The 22,493-nt window shown below is 39.7% G+C and overlaps 1 protein-coding gene across 13 annotated transcripts in view; it reads right to left on the reverse strand.

Annotated features, from left to right (window-relative positions):
• Positions 1-6,475: 6,475 nt before the first annotated feature.
• The window catches only part of ppp1r12a (protein phosphatase 1, regulatory subunit 12A), a 62,037-nt gene continuing 46,019 nt past the window's right edge, over positions 6,476-22,493 (reverse strand). For 2 of the 13 annotated variants that reach the window (XM_085385880.1, XM_085385879.1), the window contains exons 16-26: positions 20,654-20,744; positions 19,502-19,681; positions 19,213-19,381; positions 18,231-18,352; positions 18,020-18,085; positions 16,406-16,422; positions 16,202-16,319; positions 14,255-14,359; positions 14,124-14,171; positions 13,099-13,149; positions 6,476-7,979 (exon numbers count right to left, since the gene is read on the reverse strand). In XM_085385880.1, the coding sequence (XP_085242006.1) occupies positions 7,893-7,979; positions 13,099-13,149; positions 14,124-14,171; positions 14,255-14,359; positions 16,202-16,319; positions 16,406-16,422; positions 18,020-18,085; positions 18,231-18,352; positions 19,213-19,381; positions 19,502-19,681; positions 20,654-20,744 (1,054 nt within the window). In that variant the 3' untranslated portion in view covers positions 6,476-7,892. Of the gene's footprint in view, positions 7,980-10,734; positions 11,879-13,098; positions 13,150-14,123; positions 14,172-14,254; positions 14,360-16,201; positions 16,320-16,405; positions 16,423-18,019; positions 18,086-18,230; positions 18,356-19,212; positions 19,382-19,501; positions 19,682-20,653; positions 20,745-22,493 lie in introns of those variants that run through there. The other 11 variants (XM_085385875.1, XM_085385882.1, XM_085385877.1 and 8 more) reach the window with 10 other exon arrangements.

The following is a 22,493-nucleotide window of genomic DNA, read 5'->3' on the forward strand; positions in this document are numbered from 1 at the left end:
TGATATCATTCTTTTGGTCACTACCCAGAGCTCGTGGCCACAGGTGAGGGTAGGAATGTAGATCAACCGGTAAATCGACCGCTTTGTTTTCACTCTCTCTTCACCACAACAGACCAGATAGAGGTGCATCTGACAAATCTACAGCAACTCCAGAATTTCTGGGGAATGTCTCCAGCGCCTTGTTAAATCTATAACTCAAAAAATTAAGGAGGTAATAGAGATAAATGGTGGTTCAACCCAGTAATAGTAAGATATTCTAATAAACCTGCAGCTTCTGGAATGGCCACTCGATGATGCTAATCATCGCCATGAAAATAACAGATTTACAGCCTGGTACGGAAAAAATATTTGGAGTATATTTTACAATAACTGTATAGGTTGATGATATATAACAAATAAGCTTGTTATTAGGTAATGCTAACAGCTTGCTAACCAAATAAGCTGATTATTAGCTAATGCTACCAGCTTGCTAACCAAGCTTGCTAGCTTTAGCTAATAATTTAGCAATCCACTCTCTAGTTTAATATTTTTCCTTAACATTTCCACTGACTAAACTAGACAATTGTTTAGTCTGTGTGAAAATGAACCCATACTGATATCCTCAAACTGTAACAAAAGTGTAATGAAGCTAGAATCAGTCTCAGCTTCATCTGTGACTTACCAAAGCCAATTTTTTCTTGATTAATCTAGTCAAAACTACACTCATCTATAGGTTCTTCAGTGTTCCCTTGACAGAGCAGGATGTTTAGTTTCCTGTAAATCCAGCCGACATCTTTTTCTCCTCTTTTCGAGATTCACCCATCGCAATCCAACCCGCCTTGAATCCAATTTTTCTTAACTGATCGTGTTCATCTTTGTTTGTGTGGCAGACTTGAGCTGTCACGTCACCCGTGCACCTCGATTAGTCATCGTTTGTCATCTAGCAAAACCCTGCTGTTTGTCCACAGAGTGAGCCGAGGGTTTTGCTCATCTCTCAGAACCTAAGATTATGCTTGGGAGTTTAAAATTAAAACTGGGAGGTGGTTTGTTTGAGGCACTGTAACGATGGAGTTGGGAAAATACAGGGAGATTAGACCATCATAGTAACAAAAATGAGTGAGAGCATCTCACTTAACCATCGTTGTGGATGGTTCCTAACCTTGAAAAGCAGAGCAAGTCACGTCATGGTGGAGATGACATGACGTGACCATTTAGGTCTGCTGAGATTTCTTGCGCTTTATGGAGTTTTAACATTAGTCACCAACACAAACACAATTGAGAAGTCCAGTTCAGTTCAGTGACTTGAAAAAGCATCTTTTTCAGAAACATACATTTTTGACTTTAAGTCTTAATAAAATATAAAACAGTTGAGTTACATAGGCATTTACTCCTACATGGTTATCATAAAGAGGAAAATTAAAAACAACATAACAACATAATTTGTAGCAGTTACAGCTTGTAGTTACCGCAGCAATTTCCTAATGTTGTAAACCCGCTCAACATTTGGCAATAAAACCCTTTCTGATTCTGAAAATCTCACCACTAGATGTCAGTAGCTGAAAACGGAATTCTGTTTTCTTATAATTCTAGATACAGTAGCCACTGTATGACAAACAACGGTACCTGGCGTTCATATGTAATAAGTCACTCCGCTCTCTGATACGGGTTGATGAGTCAGTGTTTGTTTCTGTCCAATAGAAAACAAGTGGTTGAGAATATCCTGAACTAGCTAGCAGCTAAATATTAGCTGCTGCTAGCCTAAGCTCTTTAAACTTTTTTTAAAGAGAATAAAACGATAGTATGATGAATTTTAAAAAGTACTTTTATACACATTTTCATAGCTCAGAACCCTGACTTCAGTTCAGACTTGAGGTGAATAGGAAGACGATGACGTTTTATCCAGATGTTTGTTGTTTCTTTCTGTCTTTCTTCTGTCACATTTTTGCTTACTTGGTAGAGGGGACCTTTTTTAGATGATAGATCAGCGGTCCCCAAACTTTTTTGCGTCACGGACCGGTTTATGCCCGAAAATATTTTCACGGACCGGCCTTTAAGGTGTCACGGATAAATACAACAAAATAAAACTAGTACCGGTACCGAAAAAAAGAAGATTTATTCATAACTCACGTGAAAAGACCCAGGAAAACAGAGTTAACGATAAAAACGATACCAAAATAACGCTGAAAACCGATAAGAACCCTGAAAACCATACATTTCACACCTGAGCCTCAACTCTCGCGGCCCGGTACCAAACGACTCACGGACTGGTACCGGTCCGAGGCCCGGGGATTGGGGACCGCTGTGATAGATGATAGCAGAATTCATCAAGCTGTTGAAAGATGTAAGTAGACACTAATCGGTGGGTTTTTCTATTAAATAACCTTAAAAACTTACTGACTCAACCTTGAGTCAATTAGTGATGGGTCGGTCGCGAACGAAATGGCTCTTAGAGCCAGCTCCTTATCGCGAGCAGTGTTTTTTTTTCCTTTTCTTTCTCTCAACCTCTCTCTCGCACTTTTTTCCCGCTTCACTCCGCATGCGAGCCTTGTGCTTTACGCTGGGAAGAGGGGGGAGGGGCGGTAGTTACACTCAGTAGCACAGGAACAGAGCAGGAGGGAGAGAGAGAGAGAGAGAAAGAGCCAGGGACAACAACGTCACATTAGAAAGGTATAGTAATCATCCACAACTATTTTCAGTTGCAGATGATAAAGGATTCAGAAAGTTTATTCATACAGGCCCATATGACAGAGAATATCTCAACTCTGCATATTTTTATATATTTTATTTTATTGTTTACTCTATTTAATTTGTAAAATATGTGTATACACACACACACACACACACACACAGAAAAATATTTAGTATACACATCCAGAAATGCATATACTATTGTATATTGTACATATATTAGTTTCAGATGTAGCCATTCTTGTATTCTGCTTGTTTACGTTATTGTATTTTGCACAACTCTGTTGCTTGTGAAGCTCGCACACAAGAATTTCACTCATATGTACTGTACCAATGTATCTGCACATGTGATGTGACAATAAAAGTGATTTGATTTGATATGCATGTTCTTTTTGTTTTCATATTATAATTTATATTTAATTGTGTTGTGGTTTGTAGTGTTTTGTGTTGTTTCACTTTAAATTTGTAAAAGGAAAAAGCTGAAAATTTAAATAGTTAAAAGTTGAAATGTGAATAGTTAATTTTTGTATTATATGATTTATTAATTACATTTTATGTGGAGTAAATAAAAGTATATTTACGGTGGCCCCTACAGACAAAGCACATACAAACTTCAAAATACGTACGAACTCTGAAGCACGTACAAACTCCAAAACACGTAAAAACTCAAAACACGTACAAAAGACAACAGAAGTGCTCCAGGATGCTAGGCGCAGTGTTGAGCTTTTGTTACCTAGTGGCTACACAAGCCAGCAAGTACCAACGACTGAATTTGGTATGTGGTAATAACAGGTAAATGAACTTTTTTTAAAAAAATTATTTGACTACATTTTAATGCTTGTGTATAAATACACAAACAATACACATATGCTTTCATGCTTTCAATTGTGTGATTTAAGTGATCTAGTAGCTCTGTTTTGGAAGTTCAGTTCATGCTAGAAATGTGTTTTGGAGTTTGTACGTGTCTTGTCTCTAGGGGCCACCGCATATATTTATGTATAAACATTTATAAATAAAACCACTTTTTTTACATTAGTAATTCCTTTTGTGCATAATTTTATATTATTGTTAATAATAAATTAATTAAAGCAACAAAACAACCTGAAGAGTCGGTTCAGAGCTGAAAGAGCGCTTTTTAGTGAGCTGAACCGAAAGAGCCGGTTCTCTAAAAAGAGCCGGAAATCCCATCACTAGAGTCAATGACTTTTGGGGGAGCGCGCCCCAAGTGGCCAGTGGAGGAACTGCAAGTTGTGGTACTCCAGCCTGGAAGATTGCCACTTTGCATGGTCCCATTATTGACCCTGATGATTGGCCCAAAACATCTCAGTAATTATTGGACAGATTATCATTTAATTTTCTACATTTAGTCACCAGATGATGAACTCTAATTAGGCTAAAAATCTGAAGTACATTGGTTAAAGTATTTTTGAATTCAATTAAACCATCTTACAAATTACCCAGTTTTAGTGATGATAATCATGGTTCCTAAAGCATCCCACCAACACACACGAAGTCTAAAATTTCCTATAACTCCAGGTTAAACTCTTGCCTGTATACACTGAGTCCTGGTGTTTTCTTCCAGTTTGAAACAAACATCAAAGACAGGGAGCATTAATTCAAACCATTTTTTCCCTATAACTACATGGAGTCACACTCAAGGCCAGGAATCTTCTTTTCCAATCATCTGTCAAAATCCTCATGAAGACATTTTGCTCGAGACGCTCGAGGAAGCATGTCCATATCACAGTCAAGATGCAGACCACACTTCTTAACCACATGCTGAGGCAATGGAAAATAGAACAGCAAGACACTTTTGCATGACTTTAGGCAATTACAACATATACCACAGCTTAATCGCAAAGCTTTATCTAAGGATTGGAAATCATCACAGACGCAGACAGCTACTGACGAAACAGGGAAAAGGCTTGCTGCAAAGGTGTTTCCTCACATGGTCTTTACAAAAAATGTCAGTGGTATGTAGTGGAAGGTCAGTTACTTAATGTGCATGCGTGTTTTCTGATTCTTCACTTTATTCAGAACCCAGTATCATCCTCTGGGTTTCCATTAAAAGCAGCGAAGCAGTGTAGGCTGAGGAGTGTGAATACTACTGCAGGGATTTTAAGCTCAGGAAGGAAACTGAGCACAACACGAGCTACATGTCACGAGTGTGTGAGCTGTGTACGTTTACATCTTTGAAGCAAAATATAAAGAAAGACTGATCAGAACTGGAACTGAGTGGCTCAGACTGCCTTGGAATAATTAAATGGTACATAGTTCACATGATAGTCTGCAAACTTGAGCACCATCTACTGGTAGTAACAGAACCTCAAGAGGTTCAATCTAGCCTGGAAAGGCAGGAGGAATAAGGGGTATATAAAAAAATAAGCTATTAAATAATGTATGCATACTAAATGGCAGGATTTAAAGACTGCAATGATTTTGCCTCAGATTAAAGAATGAACGCATGAATCAAATTCAATGTTCTTTTTTTTTTTTTTTTTTTTTTTTTACTTTAAATAAACCATGAGTTTTGTAGATAAAGATGTGTCCTGCCACACAAACATCAGCAAATAACATGGACAATTTCTGTCTTGGGCAAATTTTGTTTACATTAGTAAAATTAGTATTTTTTCTTTTGTGCTAAAACTGGCCTGCAAAAGGGTTCGATCTGGTTTACTGCATGGTGCTGCGAAGTATAGAAACTGCAAAAAGGGGTATAATTTTTGGAACATGCTATAATGGAAACCTATCAAGACTAAATGCTGGCTAAGGAAGTATTTGTACAGACTCCTGGTCCAGAAAGGCCTGCAGTACTCAGGCAGTGCATGAACAGCTACTGTCCTGGAGATCGGAGCAGTTCATCTTGGTACCCCTGTCCAGTCAGATTTCCACCAGGAACAATCGGATCAAGCATGCCAATAGCCTGGCCTCAGCAGACTTCTGACGACAATGTTTTGTATGCACTTTTGCATATCTGTATTCTGAGACCACTGGCTTAAGAATGCAGTAAATTGAACCAAATATGAGGCGTACATTTCAATTCGGCACACAGTTTACCAGTCCCACCGTTGGCTAAAAACCAGGCAATTGAAACCATAAAGTACTCATTTTGTTAAGAGTGACAAAAACAGACAATTACAAATGAGCAAATTTATAAGCTACAACCTCTGTAGCTTATGAACAGAAACACTGTAAATAAAAGGGTGTCCCATCTGCTGAAACACCTTTAAAATGAAGAAAAGAGAGAGAGAGAAAAAAAAAAAAAAAAAAACACCACGGGAAAATAAAGAGACGTGGGAACTTTACAATGTACAAGTTTATTTTTAATGAACTCTTCAGTGGTTGGTAGTCACAGCACAACTTGCATGTATTAAGCCACACACCTATTTTACAAGATGATGGGAGAAAAAAAAAAGAAAAAATCAAAAAACAAAAAACCCCAAAACAAAACAAAGGGAAAAAAAAGTTGATGGTCAGTCCATCTGCAGTGACTTTGTCTTAAATTCTTTGACTAAAATATCCTTAAAAGGCCACTGAAATGCATAAAATGTTCTCAGATGAATGGAATATTTGATGGTGGCAATTTTGCTTCAACCTGACATCAAGACTCCTCACATGGCATTGACAGTGCATGTAGACATTGTAGAAAGGACTGGGTTAGCAATACCTAAGATACTTTTTTTTCCTTTTTTAAGTGACAACACCTTGGCTATAATACTAGAGCTTAAAAAAAAAAAAAAATGGAAACAAAATTAACAGCACTCTTCCAAGAAACTGAATACAAAGAAAGTGAAATGTAGTGAAGCGATTATTTCTCTTTTTTTTTTTTCTTTTTTTTCAACTTTTACAATTGTGCGAACACTTATTTTAAAACCGGAAAACAAAAGCACTGAACACTGCCAGCCGTCCCGTGAACAAGAGAGGCTCTACTGTATTGTATCCAATGTCTTTAGTCTATAAAGGAAAAAAAATAATTATAATAATAATAATAATAATAATAATAATAATTAAAACACACCTGTTTGTCCTCTGGAATTTTTAATAGTAACAGACGGGAACCATAAATGCATGCCATGTGCTGGTCTCAAACAAATACATACAGGTATATACAGCATCACTCAGTACCTGCTAAAACAAAGTGAGAAATACAGAGTATAAACTGACTACACTACAAACCTAAAAAAAAAAAAAAAAAAAAAAGGAGGGGAGGGGAGGGGAGGGGGAGAAGGTGAGCGATGGGAGTGGTGGAAGAGTGAAAAATCCTACTTGTGATGGACTCGTCATCATTAAAGCATTTAAAAAAAAAAAATGAAAAAAATGCATATTGCACATACAGTGAAAGCTTAAATTCCACCAGGTCCGCCTCATGTCGCTAAAGCGAGAATCCAAAATTTCCCTCTTGGAGGAAGACACGCAGAGGTACAAAAAAAGAAAAAAAAAAAAAAATTTTGGAGGGGGTGGGAGAACTGTGTGTGCATTAGTGATCTGTGGGTGGAAAGGGGAGAAGGAGGGTGGTAAATAAAGAAAAAAAAAATGATGGGGCCACAAGGAGCTGATATTAGGCAGAAGTGGCACTTTGAGGGTTTCGAGGGGAAGTGGAGGGACTGCACAGCACACAACACGTACACGGGAAGAAATGTTACATCAAATAAGAGATTGTGGCACAAATAAAATCAGGTGGTGGATAATATCTGTTCTTCAGAGATAGCCCGGAGTGGGCGGAGGAGCGAGACAGAAGAGACCGATGCAAGTGTGTTTCTTTTTCTCTTTATGTACAACTAAGGCTTACTGGTTAAATAGTTTTCAGGCTTCCCCGCCCACAATGCTTTTACATGCTGATCTCACGCGCGCGCGCACACACACACACACACACACACACACACACACACACACACACCTTCCTTTTGCTCTGTAAACTCAGTGGTTCTATCAGGACAGCAGCCACACAATCTAGTGGGTTCAATTCGAGGAGGTGCATGGGGAGGGGAGGGATGGATGAACATGATGGGTGGATGCTGCAGTGGTGAAGGAGCAAAAGGGCGATTAAGAGTCGGGAGAAAAACAATGGGAGAGGGGAAAAAAAACCCAAAAAAAAAAAAAAAAAAAAAAAAAAAGGGAGTCTTGCCTCCGATGTCTGTTGCAATTAATATCTAAATGTGCAATTCCATTAGTCACTGCCATGGGGGACTAGGGGGGTGCAGAAGATGGGGCGGGTGGGGTCTGTTCTACTTGGAAAGCTTGCTAATGACTCGAATGAGCGCTCCGTTCTCGTCCTTTAGTCTCTGGTTGTCTGCTTTCAAGTCTGGGAGCATCTGAAAGGTGATAAAGGGAAACAGGAGCGAGAGAGAGCGAGAGAGAGCGAGAGAGTGAGAGAGAGAGCGAGAGCGAGAGCGAGAGAGAGAGAGAGAGAGAGACAAGGCTTAGACAAGTCTCGCCACGTAAACAAGTTAAAAACCAGCCACGGCGCTTTTTTTTTTTTTTTTTTTTTTAAAACAAACTGTTAACTGCAGACTGTGTAAAGCAATCTCAGGAGTCACACACAGCATCTAACTTTTGGCTGTCCGACTTTGATTAAAGAGGTAAAAACAAAACCCAACATCTTTGTTCCAAGTCAAAAGTAAAAGCGGGCACACAACAGGCCAAAGATTCTGGGAAAGCCATGCAGAATCTAAGTGGCTGCTGCAGGCAGCCTCAAAAATACACACAGCAGAGGGGGAAAAAGTCACATCTGATCAAGTGCAAATCTGTTAAAATGTTTAACGTTAATGTTCCTGACTTAAGGCCATTATACACATGCTCATCGTCTGCAGAAAATTATTCCCTAGCTCAGAATCATGCAGACTTGTTGCCAAATGCAGTGATCTGATTGGTCAGATCTGTTTAAAAATTGCAGTCTGTGTGAACGGCTGCATTAAGAACACGCGAGTCGAAAAACACTCTTTAAACGCACAGATTCCAGCTGATCTCGCCTTCAAAGCTGTCTACTTGTGCACCTCTGCCTCATCTCCAGCACGGCAGCCAGTTTAAGACCGCTTCATGAAGATCCTGTTCTGACAACGTACGCCTCAGATTTTATTGAGATTTTTACCCCAAAGTTGTGCAGAAAACACTGATTTCTGTCTCAAACTTTCACAGAGAGGATCATCACTGGCAGTTAAAGCTGCTGGGGCTTCTTGCATCGACTGAAGATGCTACTTCTTTGTGACACTGTCTAACTTTTAATATGGGTTCTAACTGTAGCATAGAGCTGGGCGATAGAACGATAACGATATGTATCGCGATATAACTTTTACTCGATAGAGAAATTAAGCTATCGCGATAGACTTCGCCGCTCTTGTCCTCAAAAAAAAAAAAAAAAAAAAAAAAAGTCATCCAATCCAAATTAAGTAGCGCAGAGCCGAACCAATCACAGCCGCAGCGTCACGTCGCGTGACTTGTTACGTACAGCACAAGTGCCAAGCCACACGTGTGTTTGTTTGGGAAGCAGCCAGCGGGTAATGGAGCCAGCGCGTAATGGAGGAAATGAGTGTGCCGACTAGAAAAATCAACCGAGCGTGACCGAAGAGAAAACAGATGATGGTTGCAATGCCGGAGAGATTGTCGAAGGAAGAGCCATAGAAGTTCCGTAGTGTGAAGGTATTTCGGCTATTTCAAGTCTGACAAAAAACAGAGTAGCGTGCACTGTAAATTGTGCCGAAAGCAAGTCTGGAAATACAATAAACTGGTGCATGCGTCACACTGCGCCGCGTTATTGTTTCGGTGAAATGAATTTCTACAATACTGTTACTGTTAATTCTACTCTCTGCAGTGGTTAAATGCTTACATATACACAGTTACTGTCCCTCCACACATACGACTCGGTTCTGCTTCTATGCCGCAGCTTTGTTTACTTTTTCCCACCGAGGCTTCTAGACTTCTGATTGGCCAACATTTCTGCACGGTTAGGAATCTAGCTCCACCTGCTGCTTTGGCATGTTCATAGCAGCGTTTTCCTTCATTTCTGCCTTTGTGTGGACGGGATTATTTTTAAAACGAAAACGGAAAATCTCCGTTTTCAAAAATACCCGTGTACGTGTGGACGTAGCCTCAGTCTCTGACTGGAAGCGCTAATTCGTCATTCGGCTTTTGTCAGACTAAAGTAACTGTTAAAACTGTTTGAAAAGCTCAGCTATACAACAAGGAGAGATTGAGAATTTCCTTTTAGTTCTCAGTTTATTTGATATTGACAAAAGTTAGTCAGTTTTGTCTGTTCTTCTGTAAAACAAACTAAGATTTATTTTTAGAATTAATATTTTGTTTCTAAGTGGAATTGACAATTTAGTCTGTTTTGTTTGTTCTATTTTGAAACTTAAACGCTTTAGCGGCTGCCTTGTGTAGTTTGCAATATTTGCCTTTATCTATCTGAAAAAGTCTCATGTTCCTTAAGTACATCTACCCTGTTGAACTTATTATGGGAAATAAATATTTAAATAAAAACAAGCTGCTGATTATTTCACATTTTACTTGTGAGCAACGGCACATTTAAATCTTACAAATATAGTTATTTGGCTTATATCGTGATAGATATCGTTATCGACTGAAATGAAAAAAAACATATCGTGATATGAAAAAATCTCATATCGCCCAGCTCTACTGTAGCATGCTGGCAAACAGCCTGAACTGTGGAACGTGTCATCGCGTGCTAATCTTCCAACACCGCTCACTCAGCTTGGTGGCCTGGCTCTTTTTTTTTTTTTTAACTCTTCTTCAAAATGCAATGCAACTTCCACATTGCCACGAACACACACACGCAAGTGGTCAGAATGAGATTTTTAGAGAGCGATCTAAAAAGCAGCTGCTCCACAAGCGGTGCAGGGCTGCACAACGAGATGACCCTGAAGAGGAGGATGTGCCAAATTTAAATCAGGTAAAGTTTTAAATTTGCAACAGGCAGAGATGCAAAACTTTGTGATCACAACTCAAATTTGAGAGTTTAACTTAACTAAAGCCAGATTATGCATCAGTTTCCTCTTCTTTATGACATCTACTGAACTTCAGAACACATTCTTTTAAACATGTGCATATTAATGCATTACAGGCAGCAACACAGAGCTGAATGAGCTGTAGTAAGTAAGCCAGACTTTCTCTTGCCCCATAATTTATAAAATCCTGGAACTGGCTGTCAGATGTAAAGTTTAAATATCTCCCATAAAAGCACAATAAAGACTTGAAAAGTTCCTATTTGGACAGCAGCATGCTTTCAATATGATTAGCTTATTAAATAAATGACTTAAAAATATTCGTACAAGGGCGTAAGACATGTTCTACAGTGTTTAGAGGAGACTGCCCCAGAGACCTGCTTGATTTCATATAAGGACTGACTGCTTGTTTAACTCATGACACTGAACACACTATATTGTGTACAAGTCCAAGGTAAAACCATACGTGTATGCATTAATCTTAAATATTTGTTGATGTCATTTGGTAAACTCAACAGAAAAGGAGGGGAGGATAAGGTGGGTTTGGTCTCTGAAGGTTTGGGTCCAAAGAGTTGATGCCATAGGAAGCCACTTCATGCAAAGAAGCCAAAACAAGCCAAACAGAACTACTGAGCTCCCCCTGAAGTAATTACCACAAGTAGAAACTTCAAAGAGGACACTTTCCTTCACAGTACAGTCAGACCTGTCAACCCGCAAACACTTACCTGAGCTTTGCTTTATTCCGTTATCATTCAGATGTTATTTGAAATATTTAGGATAATGTTTTAATGCGTTTTAGAGGTGTGGAAACCACCTGACAGGCGTGTACTGCAAAAGGATAGTGTCCTGCTGTGAAAACCAAAGAAAGACACCCTCCCCACTCTGAAAACAAAAAGCTCTGGGGAGGCAGAGGGGGGCAGAAAGGGTTGTTTTTCAAAACCAGTGATTGCTGGACGGCTGGACACCTGCCTGTCTATGGGTGCGGGGCAGAGCACGAATGGAGCATGAGAAGAATGGGGTTGCAAGGGGGGAGGGGACAAGGAGGAGAAGAAGAAGCAGAAGAGGAAAAAGAGAGAAGAAGAAGCAGGAGATGGTGGTGGACAGACGGACGTGGCTTAGAGGTCGACGGTGGGCAGCTGGCTGCAGGCCGACTGCGAGAGCTTTGCCACCACACGGGCCAGGGCCCGGTTCTCAGCCTGCAGCCGCTCCTTAACCTGGCGTAGGGCCTGAACCTGCTTTACCTGGGGGAGGTTCTGCAGGAGGGAAAAAAGAAAAGAAAAAACCAAACACAACACAGAAAGAACAAAGAAAGAGGAGGGGGGACGGGGCGAGAGTGGCAGGAGAGGAAACATGTTTGAGGAGACAGAAATCAAGAGAGAAAGGATTAATGAAAGACAGGACAATATAAATTAATAGAGAAGAGGGGCCGAGAGAAGGACAAAGGGGGAAAACAGAAAAGGAAGACTGTTAGAAAATGGGGACAGATTTTGGAAATTGAAGGAATGATTAAGAGGTTCAGCTTGATGCTTGTCGACAGAATGGAAAAGTGACACTGATAAGATCGGCCAGCTGGCTAAGCCCTAAAAATAAACACTTTGTTATCACAGTGATGGAGAACACATGCTTGCTACGGTTTAATAGATTTCCTCTTTTCTTAGCTAAAAAACATTTTCCCAAAAAGAAATACTTAATTAATCATCCTTAAATGTTAACAGTGGACAAATATTACAGCAGCTGACCTCAGATGTGCCCTGAAGAGCAGAAGGTGAGATTAGCAGGTGTACAAATGGAGACAGAGGTGGTTAACTGTGCCGGTCCAAATATAAAAACCTAAACACAACTGTGCCTAAGATTAATATATATTTTTAATTATTCATTTAATATGCCAAGAGTGAGGTGTTTTAGTATGAGCGAGACTAAGAAGCTACACAAAGAGGGATGCACTGCGACTAATGTTTAAAGTAACAGCTAACAGTCTAGTTTGACTTTGATATTTTCCCTGTTTTATTTCCAGGGATACAAAAAAAAAAATCTTATGCAAAAATAAAAAATAGAAATAAAAAATAAGTATCCTATTTCAAAGTCTGTCATCATTTATCATCCCTATATATGATAAACAAAGCTAGTGACTCCAAGTTACTCTTTTTTTTTTTTTTTTTTTTTTTTAAATTACCTGCCATATATTCAAGAAAGAATTGTCAATTTCGATTCATGACTTCTATTAGCTTACAGTGGTTCTCAAAGGCTTCACCAAAGAGTCCTCTGACACATTTGGTAATGTTTAGCTACTTGTCAAGTGATGCTAAGTCTAAACTAGTTAAAAGAGTAAGATTACCTCCCCTGTGTGAGGGGTACCTGGACCCAAATACTCTGAGCGGCAAGTGTAGCAGTGTTACTGTCTGTCAAAATTATCTGATTAGGTATATAATATGCCATTTACAATTTTTTAATTCAGTATGTGTGTGCTGGGTACCTTAAGTTCCTCCTCCATCTCAGAAATCTTCCTTTCTAGAGCTCTTCTTTCCTGTTGGGTGGAGGAAAGCAGATTAAATCTGAACCACGACACAACATAAACACTCCAGTGCAGGCATGGAAGGAGAGGTGTAGGAGATGGTCGGGATGTAGTGGTGACAGGGCACGCTTGAACACAAGCTTATCTAGTGAGGCATCTGCAAGCGGCAGCCAGTTCAAACTTATACATTCAATTCATTTAAAGCCGTCTAAAGACTGGAATGAGTCGAGAAACAGGGATGAAGATGTTTAGAGGTTGTGTTTGATGGTTATAGCTAATGAAATGATTCATGGGCAAGGATGTCAAATGTCTTTAAACCCAAAAGACAATCCTATAATGTAAAAGGCGACAAGGAAAGAATGACTTGTATGATGACAAAATGTTGCTTAGATTAAAGCATGGGCTTAAAAATAATGGATGATGTGGCTACAGGAGCTGCAGCTGAAGATGCCAAAGCCATTACAGAAAGGGTGAAAACACACATGCACACGTTTTTATATAACAGCAATTTAACAGCCTGCAATTATTCAACTTTCTACAGAAACTGAGGTAATTTCACACACTTTCACACACTGGAAAAACAAAAATAAGCAGTCTTGAGAAGTGGTGACCACACGCTGCCTCTGAGGTTCAATAAACAGGTGAATAAAGAAGGTTGCAGTGTTCTGGGTGGCGTGGAAGGAGGGCGGGCTTCCCTTTGACCCTCAGCTACGTGAGAGACGACAGCCAGCAGCAAAGAGGAGACTAACACAAAAACTCAGGGTAAGATCATACCACCACCCAGATGATATTGGGGCCTGCTTGTTACCTTCAGACATAAACCCATTGGGGCAGTGTTACTGGGATGTTTAACCAAAGTAACTGAAATAAACTATATTTAGTCTGAGACACACAAGTTATACATGTTTTTAGTAAATGTGTTAATTTAAAATAAAATAAAAAAGGGACATTTGCAACAGAAGTGGGTTATTACACTAGCTCATTACCCTTTTCTCCATCTCAAGCTGTGATCGGTCAGCGTAGCGTTCCTGCCTCTGCAATGGGAAACAAAACTGTGTCAGAAACCTTTACAATCCCATCAGGATGTTTAGCCATCCCATGAAGTGCTTCTCTATACCTGTGTGGCCTTCTCTAGTTGTAACTTCAAGTCTGCCAGCTCCAGGTCTGTGTCACGTAACTGAGCCTTCAACTTCTCGTTGTCAGCTAATGTTTGCTCGTAGAGCTGAAGAGAGGACCAATCAGATCCAACAGTCAGAAAGTGCAGCAGTCAAACTATTTATAATCAAAGATTTGTTGAGACTGGCCTACCCACTGAGAAATGGGGCACATACATAAGCTTTGGTTTGCATTTTTAGCTTGTTTTTCTGTTTAGTTTTAAGCTTTTAAAAAAAGTTTTTGTTTACAAAACCAAACCTCAGAGACGCGCAGACATCCCAGACTCAAATATGCACAAAGACCCTGCTAAAGCTCACTGTGTTAAAAATATTCCTTTGTGTTTCCAAAGCAAAAACCTGTGTTACATTTATTTTTATTCTTGTTTAGTCAGTTAACTAAAATGCATTTTTACATAATTCATTTTACTTTTAATTAGAATAAATTTGGGCTTGAGGCAAGGTTTTATTACTCTACCATCTGCCGGTTTAGGCAATTACAAATTAAAAAGGAAGCCTATGTTTTGTTAATTGGTGCATGTGCAGTGCCATTGATACTTTACAATACTTGCACAAGACAACAATGCTCGGTCCTACTTATGTTGGACCTAACATCGGTTTTTGACACTGTTGACCACCACATCCTCCTTGAAAGGCTTAAACACTGGGTTGGTGTATCTGGAACTGCCTTAGAGTGATTCTCCTCATATCTACATCACCGATATTTTTCTGTGGTGGTCTCAGATTTTAGGTCATCCTCAACCTCCCTCACTTGTGGTGTCCCTCAGGGTTCGGTTTTGGGGCCTTTATTGTTCTTAATACATCTTCTTCCCAGCATATAATGGGCTCTTTTGAGGACATTCCTTATCACCGTTATGCTGATGATATTCCGTTGTACATCTCTTTTAAACCCCAGGATTTATCTAAGCTTTAGCTTCTGAATGACTGCTTAGATTCCATCAAATGTTGGAACATTGGTAAAACTGAAGTCCGCATATGCACTCCGGACATATTTTTATCCCAGATAGTGAAAGCCTTGGTCCTCTCTCAGTGAATCTTAAATCCTCTATCGGGAATTTAGGTATCACTTTTGACTCAAGTCTTACATTGGATGGGCATGTGAAATCTCTGGTTCTGTCTTGTTTTTATAATTTAAGAAATGTGGCTAAGTTAAGCCCCATTTTATCTCGCTGTGAACTGGAGATTGCTATACATGCATTTATTTCCTCATGTTTGGACTATTGTAACTCGTTGTTTATGTGTCTAAACAAAGGTTCTCTGGATCGTCTGCAGGTTGTGCAAAATGCTGCAGCTAGGCTGTTGACAAAATGCGCCAAGTATTCAGTACACTGGCTTCCTGTTGAATTTAGAGTACATTTTAAGATCCTGGTCTTGACATCCAAAGCCTTGCATAGACCGGCACCATCCTACATCTCTGATCTACTACAGCCCTATGCCCCTAGCAGGTCCCTGAGGTTATCTGATCAGGGCTTACTTGCTATAAAACAGAGTGAGAACTAAGGGTGAAAGAGCTTTTGCCACTGTGGCCCCGAGACTCTGGAACGCTCTCCCTCATAAATTAAGAACCCTGGACTCTGTAGTTGTTTTTAAAAAAACAACTCAAAACTCACCTTTTTAAAACTGTTTTTGGTTAATTTTTTGCCTGTTTTATATTGTCCGTTTTACTTTTTTAGTATTTGTCATCTTATGTGCAGCACTTTGTGATTCTGTCTAGAAAGGTGCTATAGATATTTTTTATTATTTATTTAACAGTACTGTGCTAAAGTCTTAAGATTATTATTATTACTATTAGGCCTCACTCCTTGGAAGCAAAATGTAAAGAAATGAAGGATGTCTCAAGACTTTTGTACAATACTTTGTTTACGAGTTTGAGTTCTTTTGAAAATAAATACCTTCTTGTAGTCAGTGGCGTCATCTTTATCCAGTCGGCTAGAATACGGCCTTCGACTTTCACCGTAGCTACGGGTAAAAAGAGTGTCATTACGCTCTAAGGATGAAGTGCTCTCATTCCTGCAACAGTAATGACAGGCATTTGTTTAAAACACAAACACACAAACACAAAAAAGGAACATAACATGTTGGAGGGGAAAACCTACCTGAACAATCGGTCACTCTGTAAGAAAGAAAAACAAAACAAAAAGTTAGAAAGCAGTTTATTCTGCCATATGATGTTTTCAGTCGCTACACTTGGAAAAAATGCTAAAATACTAGAAGATTCAACTCTGATAGAGGGTTTCAAAAGAAAAGAAGAAAAAGAAAAACGAAAACACTAAACAGTAGGATGGAACCAGTTATTTAGACTACAGCACCCGACTTTCACTCCCAGCTGCTCTGCATGCACATACAGACACAGTAACAACCAACAGCTGACAGGCCAGCTACAGCCTTGAGGTGCCTGCACTGTGCCTCTAGGTCTGCTGTGCTTGTGTAGTGCCACAGCCATGAGAATGGAGCCAGACATCAGATGGGAAGGTCAGGTTGAGGGGTTGGTCTTCCAGCTATTTTAAAAATTGCAGTCTCCTTCTGGAGGCAGAGAGAGTGTGGTGACACAACAATGCTACACTCTGGGTTTTCCTGAGAGTGCTTCTGGTGGTGGTGGTGGTGTGAGATAAAAGCTGTAGAGCTAGCTCAACATTATTCAAGGAGCAACTGGAGAAAGACTTTGAAGACAGACTCTGGAATCAAATTGGCTGTTTTTTGTTTTTAAATTATGTCTTTAGCGTCTTATCTACTGATTAGGAATCAACCAAGCATTTTGTTTCAGTACCAACATTTATCAGGATGACCTTAGATGAGCTTAAACTTAAAAAATATTTGCAAACTCAGCTCAAAAATACATTTTTATGCCTGTAATCAAGAGAGACGAGCTGGAATGAAAGAGTTTTTCCTGTACATTTCTGGATAAGGGCTCCTTTCCGATTTGGTCCACCCTGTTTACTGTCCTACAGGAAGTGATGGTAAATAGCTGTTGTCTCTCTCTCTCATCCCCAGGATCTCTGTACTCAAAGGAAAACTGTGTGTTCTCCATTATGCTTCAAAAGACACTCCCATCCAAACAGGAAGTGCACCCAGCCAACAATATTTTCACAAAGCTGCCCTCTCTGTGGCTTCTAAAGACAGTATGAATGCACTGGATTCCACTGCTTTTTTATGTTTATGTCACCAGAAGCCTTTAGGAAAATTCTTACATGTTATTTCTTGTTCGTTTTAAGCTGAAATTCTGACTTCATTTGTGGAGGGGGGGGGGGGCTCAAATTTAAACTTGGGAAACCTCAGCATGTCATTTAAGTGTGTGTTCTGCCTATAAAAGACCTGCATTTCCTTCCTTTTGTGCTTCTACATGTTTTAAAAGCCCACTGATCTGTTGCCGAGTGAGCCTTTGGTTTGCAAGGTCACCCTCATACACCAGACAATCACCGGAAGGTGGAAAGGGGGAGGACAATAAGAAATTCAAAGGCAGGAGTCCAAAAAAAGAAAAGATAAGCGGTAGGAGAGGAAATCATAGCTGTACAGCACAGAGTAATGAATATCAAAGACTAGTCCACTTCCTTGGCCTTAACTACATGAGATGAGGCGAGGAAGGACCAGAATAGTAAATAAATGCAAAAGATGAAATAGACGTCACGGGATACAAGGAGAAGAGGGATGGAGGCTGGAGGGCTTCTCCTTTAGTCAGTTTAATCTACTTTCTCTCCTATGACCCGAGTTACCTGTGGCTCTCCCTTGGCGTTGCCCTCCTCCGAGTCCGACTGTTGATCGGGGTCATTTTCATCACCCTGGAATTTAAAAAGATATGAAGGTTAGGTGCTGCTTTGGGCCATCCAAATGATCAAAGAAACGTGCACTTCACAAAGAGTGCGATGACCACTTCAAAAACTGAGCTCTAAAGAGAAAGCTTTGCACAGTGTGCAAATCTCTTACATCCTGACTCCAGAAGGACACCCCAGTGGAACGTCTCTTTTCGCGGGGCCGCCTGCGATCCCGTATGGAGCGGGGCTGAGACTTGTCCTCTCCCTCCTTTTCCTCCTCCTTCTTGTCTGCTTCTGCTTTCATTGAGAAGAAAGTCAACAATTATCAGACAGATGATGATTGTGTCACATAAAGAAAACTAGAGAATTACATCCATGGAGGATTTCATCTCTTCTCTTGCAAACATATTAAAAAAAATAAATAAATAAATAAATAAATAACCGGATGCATGTTTTTGAACTGTGTGCATCTGTGTGTGAAAACATGCCCTAGCCTGCATACAAAACAAGGACTTTAATGCTGTGAGGTGAAACTGTTACCCTGCCACCCTGCAAGTTTGCAGTCTTCTCTTATTTTGAAAGCTCAGTCCTTAATCAGCTAGCTCTGGCCTTTCTGTTGAGAAGGCATCCTGCTATTTTGGGGAAAAGCTTGGTCACAAGTCTGTCACAGTTTCCTTCAGCTGCTTTCAATTTTCCAAGGACACTTCATGCATTGGTTTGTTTAATTGAAGAGGTACTTAATTTAAAAGACAACCCAAACCCCTCCTGTGTCAATGGTCTAAATCAACATTTGGCATATGGCCCATGTGAAAACAGTGGAGACAGTTACAGCGGCAGGCACGTACGGGCTGTGCCTATATGGCTTTATGTGAGAGCACACCTCACCAAAGATGGCACAGTTTTAAACAGGAGGGATTAGCAATCCCCTTGAGGCAACATTAATAAACATCCATTTGCCCAGTTTACTACAGAGCAATTCAAATCTGACAGAGTGCAATGACTGTTTAAGATCTGAAGACATGTGTAGTGCTGCCACACACATACAGCCATGCTTTTATGTGCATTCAGTTTAAATTTGAAGACTTTTCCTCATCAAACACAACCACAACTTAAAAAACTTCTCAATACCTGTATCGGGTATGAAAAACACTCACCCTTTTCTGTATCTCTGGAGGAACGGCTATAGGAGGAGGTTATCCCCGTCAGACTGTTAGGCCTGTTGAGGGAGCTAGAACTGGAGGACGTGGTGCTAGAGTAGGAAGGGGTGGAGGCAGTGCTGACTGAGGAAATGGTGGAGGTGGAAGAAGATGAAGGCCTTGACCGCTGGGAGAGAGGAGGGTAAGATGAAGAGGTCAGGCTAGCTATAATATTTAAATTATTATTATAAAATATTGTGTCGTTTCAGTAATACATTATAACAATATAAACATTTAAAATATGTACCTCATCGTAGGTGCGGTACTTGTATCGGTAATCATCGTCCTTCGTCTCAGTCTCCTTCTTCTCCTCTTGCTTTTCCTTGTCCTGCTTCTCTTTCTCCTCCTTCTCCTCCTCCCGAGTCTTTGTGGTACGACTCCTGCCGATTGTTTTCTCAGCCTCTTGTAAATCAGTCAGAGTCACACCCTGAAAGAAGGAAAGTCTTTTTTAAATTTCTTTCTTGGATGATTTTTAAAAATTAAGTCTTATATTTGCAGATTCTATACATGCTGCAAAATTGGTAATTAATTAGTTCAAAAAAAACAAAAAACTGGTCGACTGATCCAAGCAAAGTTTTCTTTTTAAAACAGGGACAAAGCTCACATTCTGTAAAATGAGCTCTTGGTACAAGAGCTGCCCTGTGTACACAAACAAAAAATAAAAGTCTGGGCTGTCTCAACAAGAATAACAAGTCTTATTTGAACAGTCTGTGGCCATAGAAATACAATACAAACCAGGAACATGCAGAGGTCATCATTTGTTAACAGTTTGTTTTGATGTGGGAATCCACCTTTATTTGGCTTATTAGCCGTTTGAGCAGTAGTGACTATTCTGATCATGTTAAAGCAGGTTTCCTACAACTGAAGACTCAGACCAACATTTAAGAACAAAAACTGATGGGGATTAAAAAAAAAAAGGTCAGATTAGAGACATAAGTTATGTTTTTGTGGTTTGGTTGAGGCTCTAGTTGTAGGTTAAATTAAACATGTTCCTATGAATACCAAATTCCCATTTTATTTACCCTTCCTACAGATAACATTATAAAAGAATGGTTTAAAGGCAGCATGTTATACTCATTTACTGGGTCTTAGTGCAGTTATATCACTGCATTTTTGCTCCCTTCCCCCTGCTGGTAAACCAACTTTCTTCTGGTTGGCTAGCCCTTGTAAGCACAAGGCTAGAACAGCAGGTGGGTTGAGTTCACAAACAGAGCTTTTTGAGATGGCCATATTAGGATATCTGCTCTTACTGACATCATACAGAGCCAAGGAGCAGTAAAAACACAGTTGAGCCTGACATTTTGGCTCACAGGGTTAAGGGTCATTAAAAGGAACATACACCTTTGCAAACATAAGAGATGAGGACTCAGCATATTTAAGGTGATGTGGTTTAACTAACCTGGGTGGACCTCCTTGACTGTCGAGCCTGTCTGGAGCGAGCTTTCCTCTGAGACTCCGACTCCTCATCTCGCTTTGGAGTCAAGTATGACCTGAAAGAGACAAGCAAAATACACAAACACAGACACACAGAGGTTAAATATTTAGAGGAAGTAAAAAAAAAAAAAAAGAAAAGAAAAAGAAAAAAAGAAAAAAAAAACCCCACCTGAATGGGGAAGTTGTGAATCTACTTAAATATGCTTCGTACTTGCCCTCATGATATTGAGCTTTACCATTCATTAAAGAAACAGGGGTTACTAAATAGGCTCTCTAATCAGCAGAAATTGCATCCAAATTAGGGCTGAACGATATATCGCATTTGCGATAATATCGCGACATGATCAAGTGCAATTTTCTAACCGCAAAGGCTGCGATTATACTCTGGACATGTCCAAATTCATGGGCTGCATCCTCCTGAGGCCGCATTTGTAGACCGATTACGTCACAGCGACGCGCCGAAGGCTGTCCAAATTACTACCATATCCCAGAATTCATAGCGCGGCCCAGCCAAACTCCAGTTTCCAACAATGGCGGCCGCTACTAAGTTTTAAAATTACTCATACTAATCTTTCTGGGTCACAAAATAAACTTAACATATTTTCAGGCGAGAAAGTAGTTGTGTAAACATCAAATATCTGCTCGGTTTATCAAGATATCCCATATTTGCAAAAGTGCTTCGACGTTTTCAGAGGCGTCTGCTACCCACCAGCTCGACAGCTAGCCGGGAGCTCGAGTGTTACTGATGCGGCCGAGAACGGCACAACTCCCGGCACATCATTTTCAGATCACCGCGGAGTTTCGCTGCTCGGGTTAAACGTAATATATAAGTCACTTAGACAACCTAAAAATGTTATTGTTGGGCTTTTTTCAGTGTTTTGTTTGTTCGTGAGTAAATCGGTTTGGCTGAGATTAAAGTTATTAGATTAGATAAAATAAAACTTTATTAATCCCCCGGTGGGTTCCTCCTTGGTTTTCACACAGCTGACTAAACGTCAAACAGAAAACTTATTAAACAGAAGTATGAGACAGTCGAGAATTTACACCAGTGTCTGGTTATATTTTAGATAGCAAGAAGCAGACGGCCGAGTTTATTAAACTCCACCGAGACAGCGGTGACGCTAATCAGAACTAGACCGTCCAATTTCACGCCTTTAAATTTTAAAGGCGTGTTTGTGTGTGTGTTTATACAATTGCTATTATGTTTGCACTTTATGTGTAATGTTACTGACTGCAGAGATCAGTAAGATGTGTGTATTTTTTATTTATTAGTTTTATTTATTTAATATTATTTTTTAATTGAATGACTGTCTAGTAGTTCACAGATGTCGAAAAACTGAGTGTGGTAAAGCCACTGATTTTTTTTTATGTATATTTCTGCAATCTGCACATTGTACTGACTTTCATTTTAATGTTTACACCAGGGTTCCTTGTCAGCACTTTATGCTCAGATGTTTGTAAGCTAAAAATAAACTATTGTGTATGTTCAAATATACTGTTGTGATTGAAGAAGTTAAATAAAAATGTCAGTCATCAATTCATGCATCACCTCATGTCATCATAACAGAGGTCTGTCTTCCAGGAAAGAACAGTTTAAAATTAATGTAATATAGTATTGGCCATACTATATGATGTATTGCTTGTCTTTGTTTAATAATACAGAAGACAAAGACCTTAAAAAATAATCGCATATCGCATCGCAATCGCAATATTGGGGCAAAAAAAAAATCGCAATTAGATTTTCCATAATCGTTCAGCCCTAATCCAAATGTACAGATTTGCTGATAAAGTATTAACACACCTGC

This window comes from Rhamphochromis longiceps, linkage group LG17, assembly GCF_057381845.1.
Source record: "Rhamphochromis longiceps isolate RC_006_pf linkage group LG17, R_longiceps_female_GT1.1, whole genome shotgun sequence".
Taxonomy (NCBI): domain Eukaryota; kingdom Metazoa; phylum Chordata; class Actinopteri; order Cichliformes; family Cichlidae; genus Rhamphochromis; species Rhamphochromis longiceps.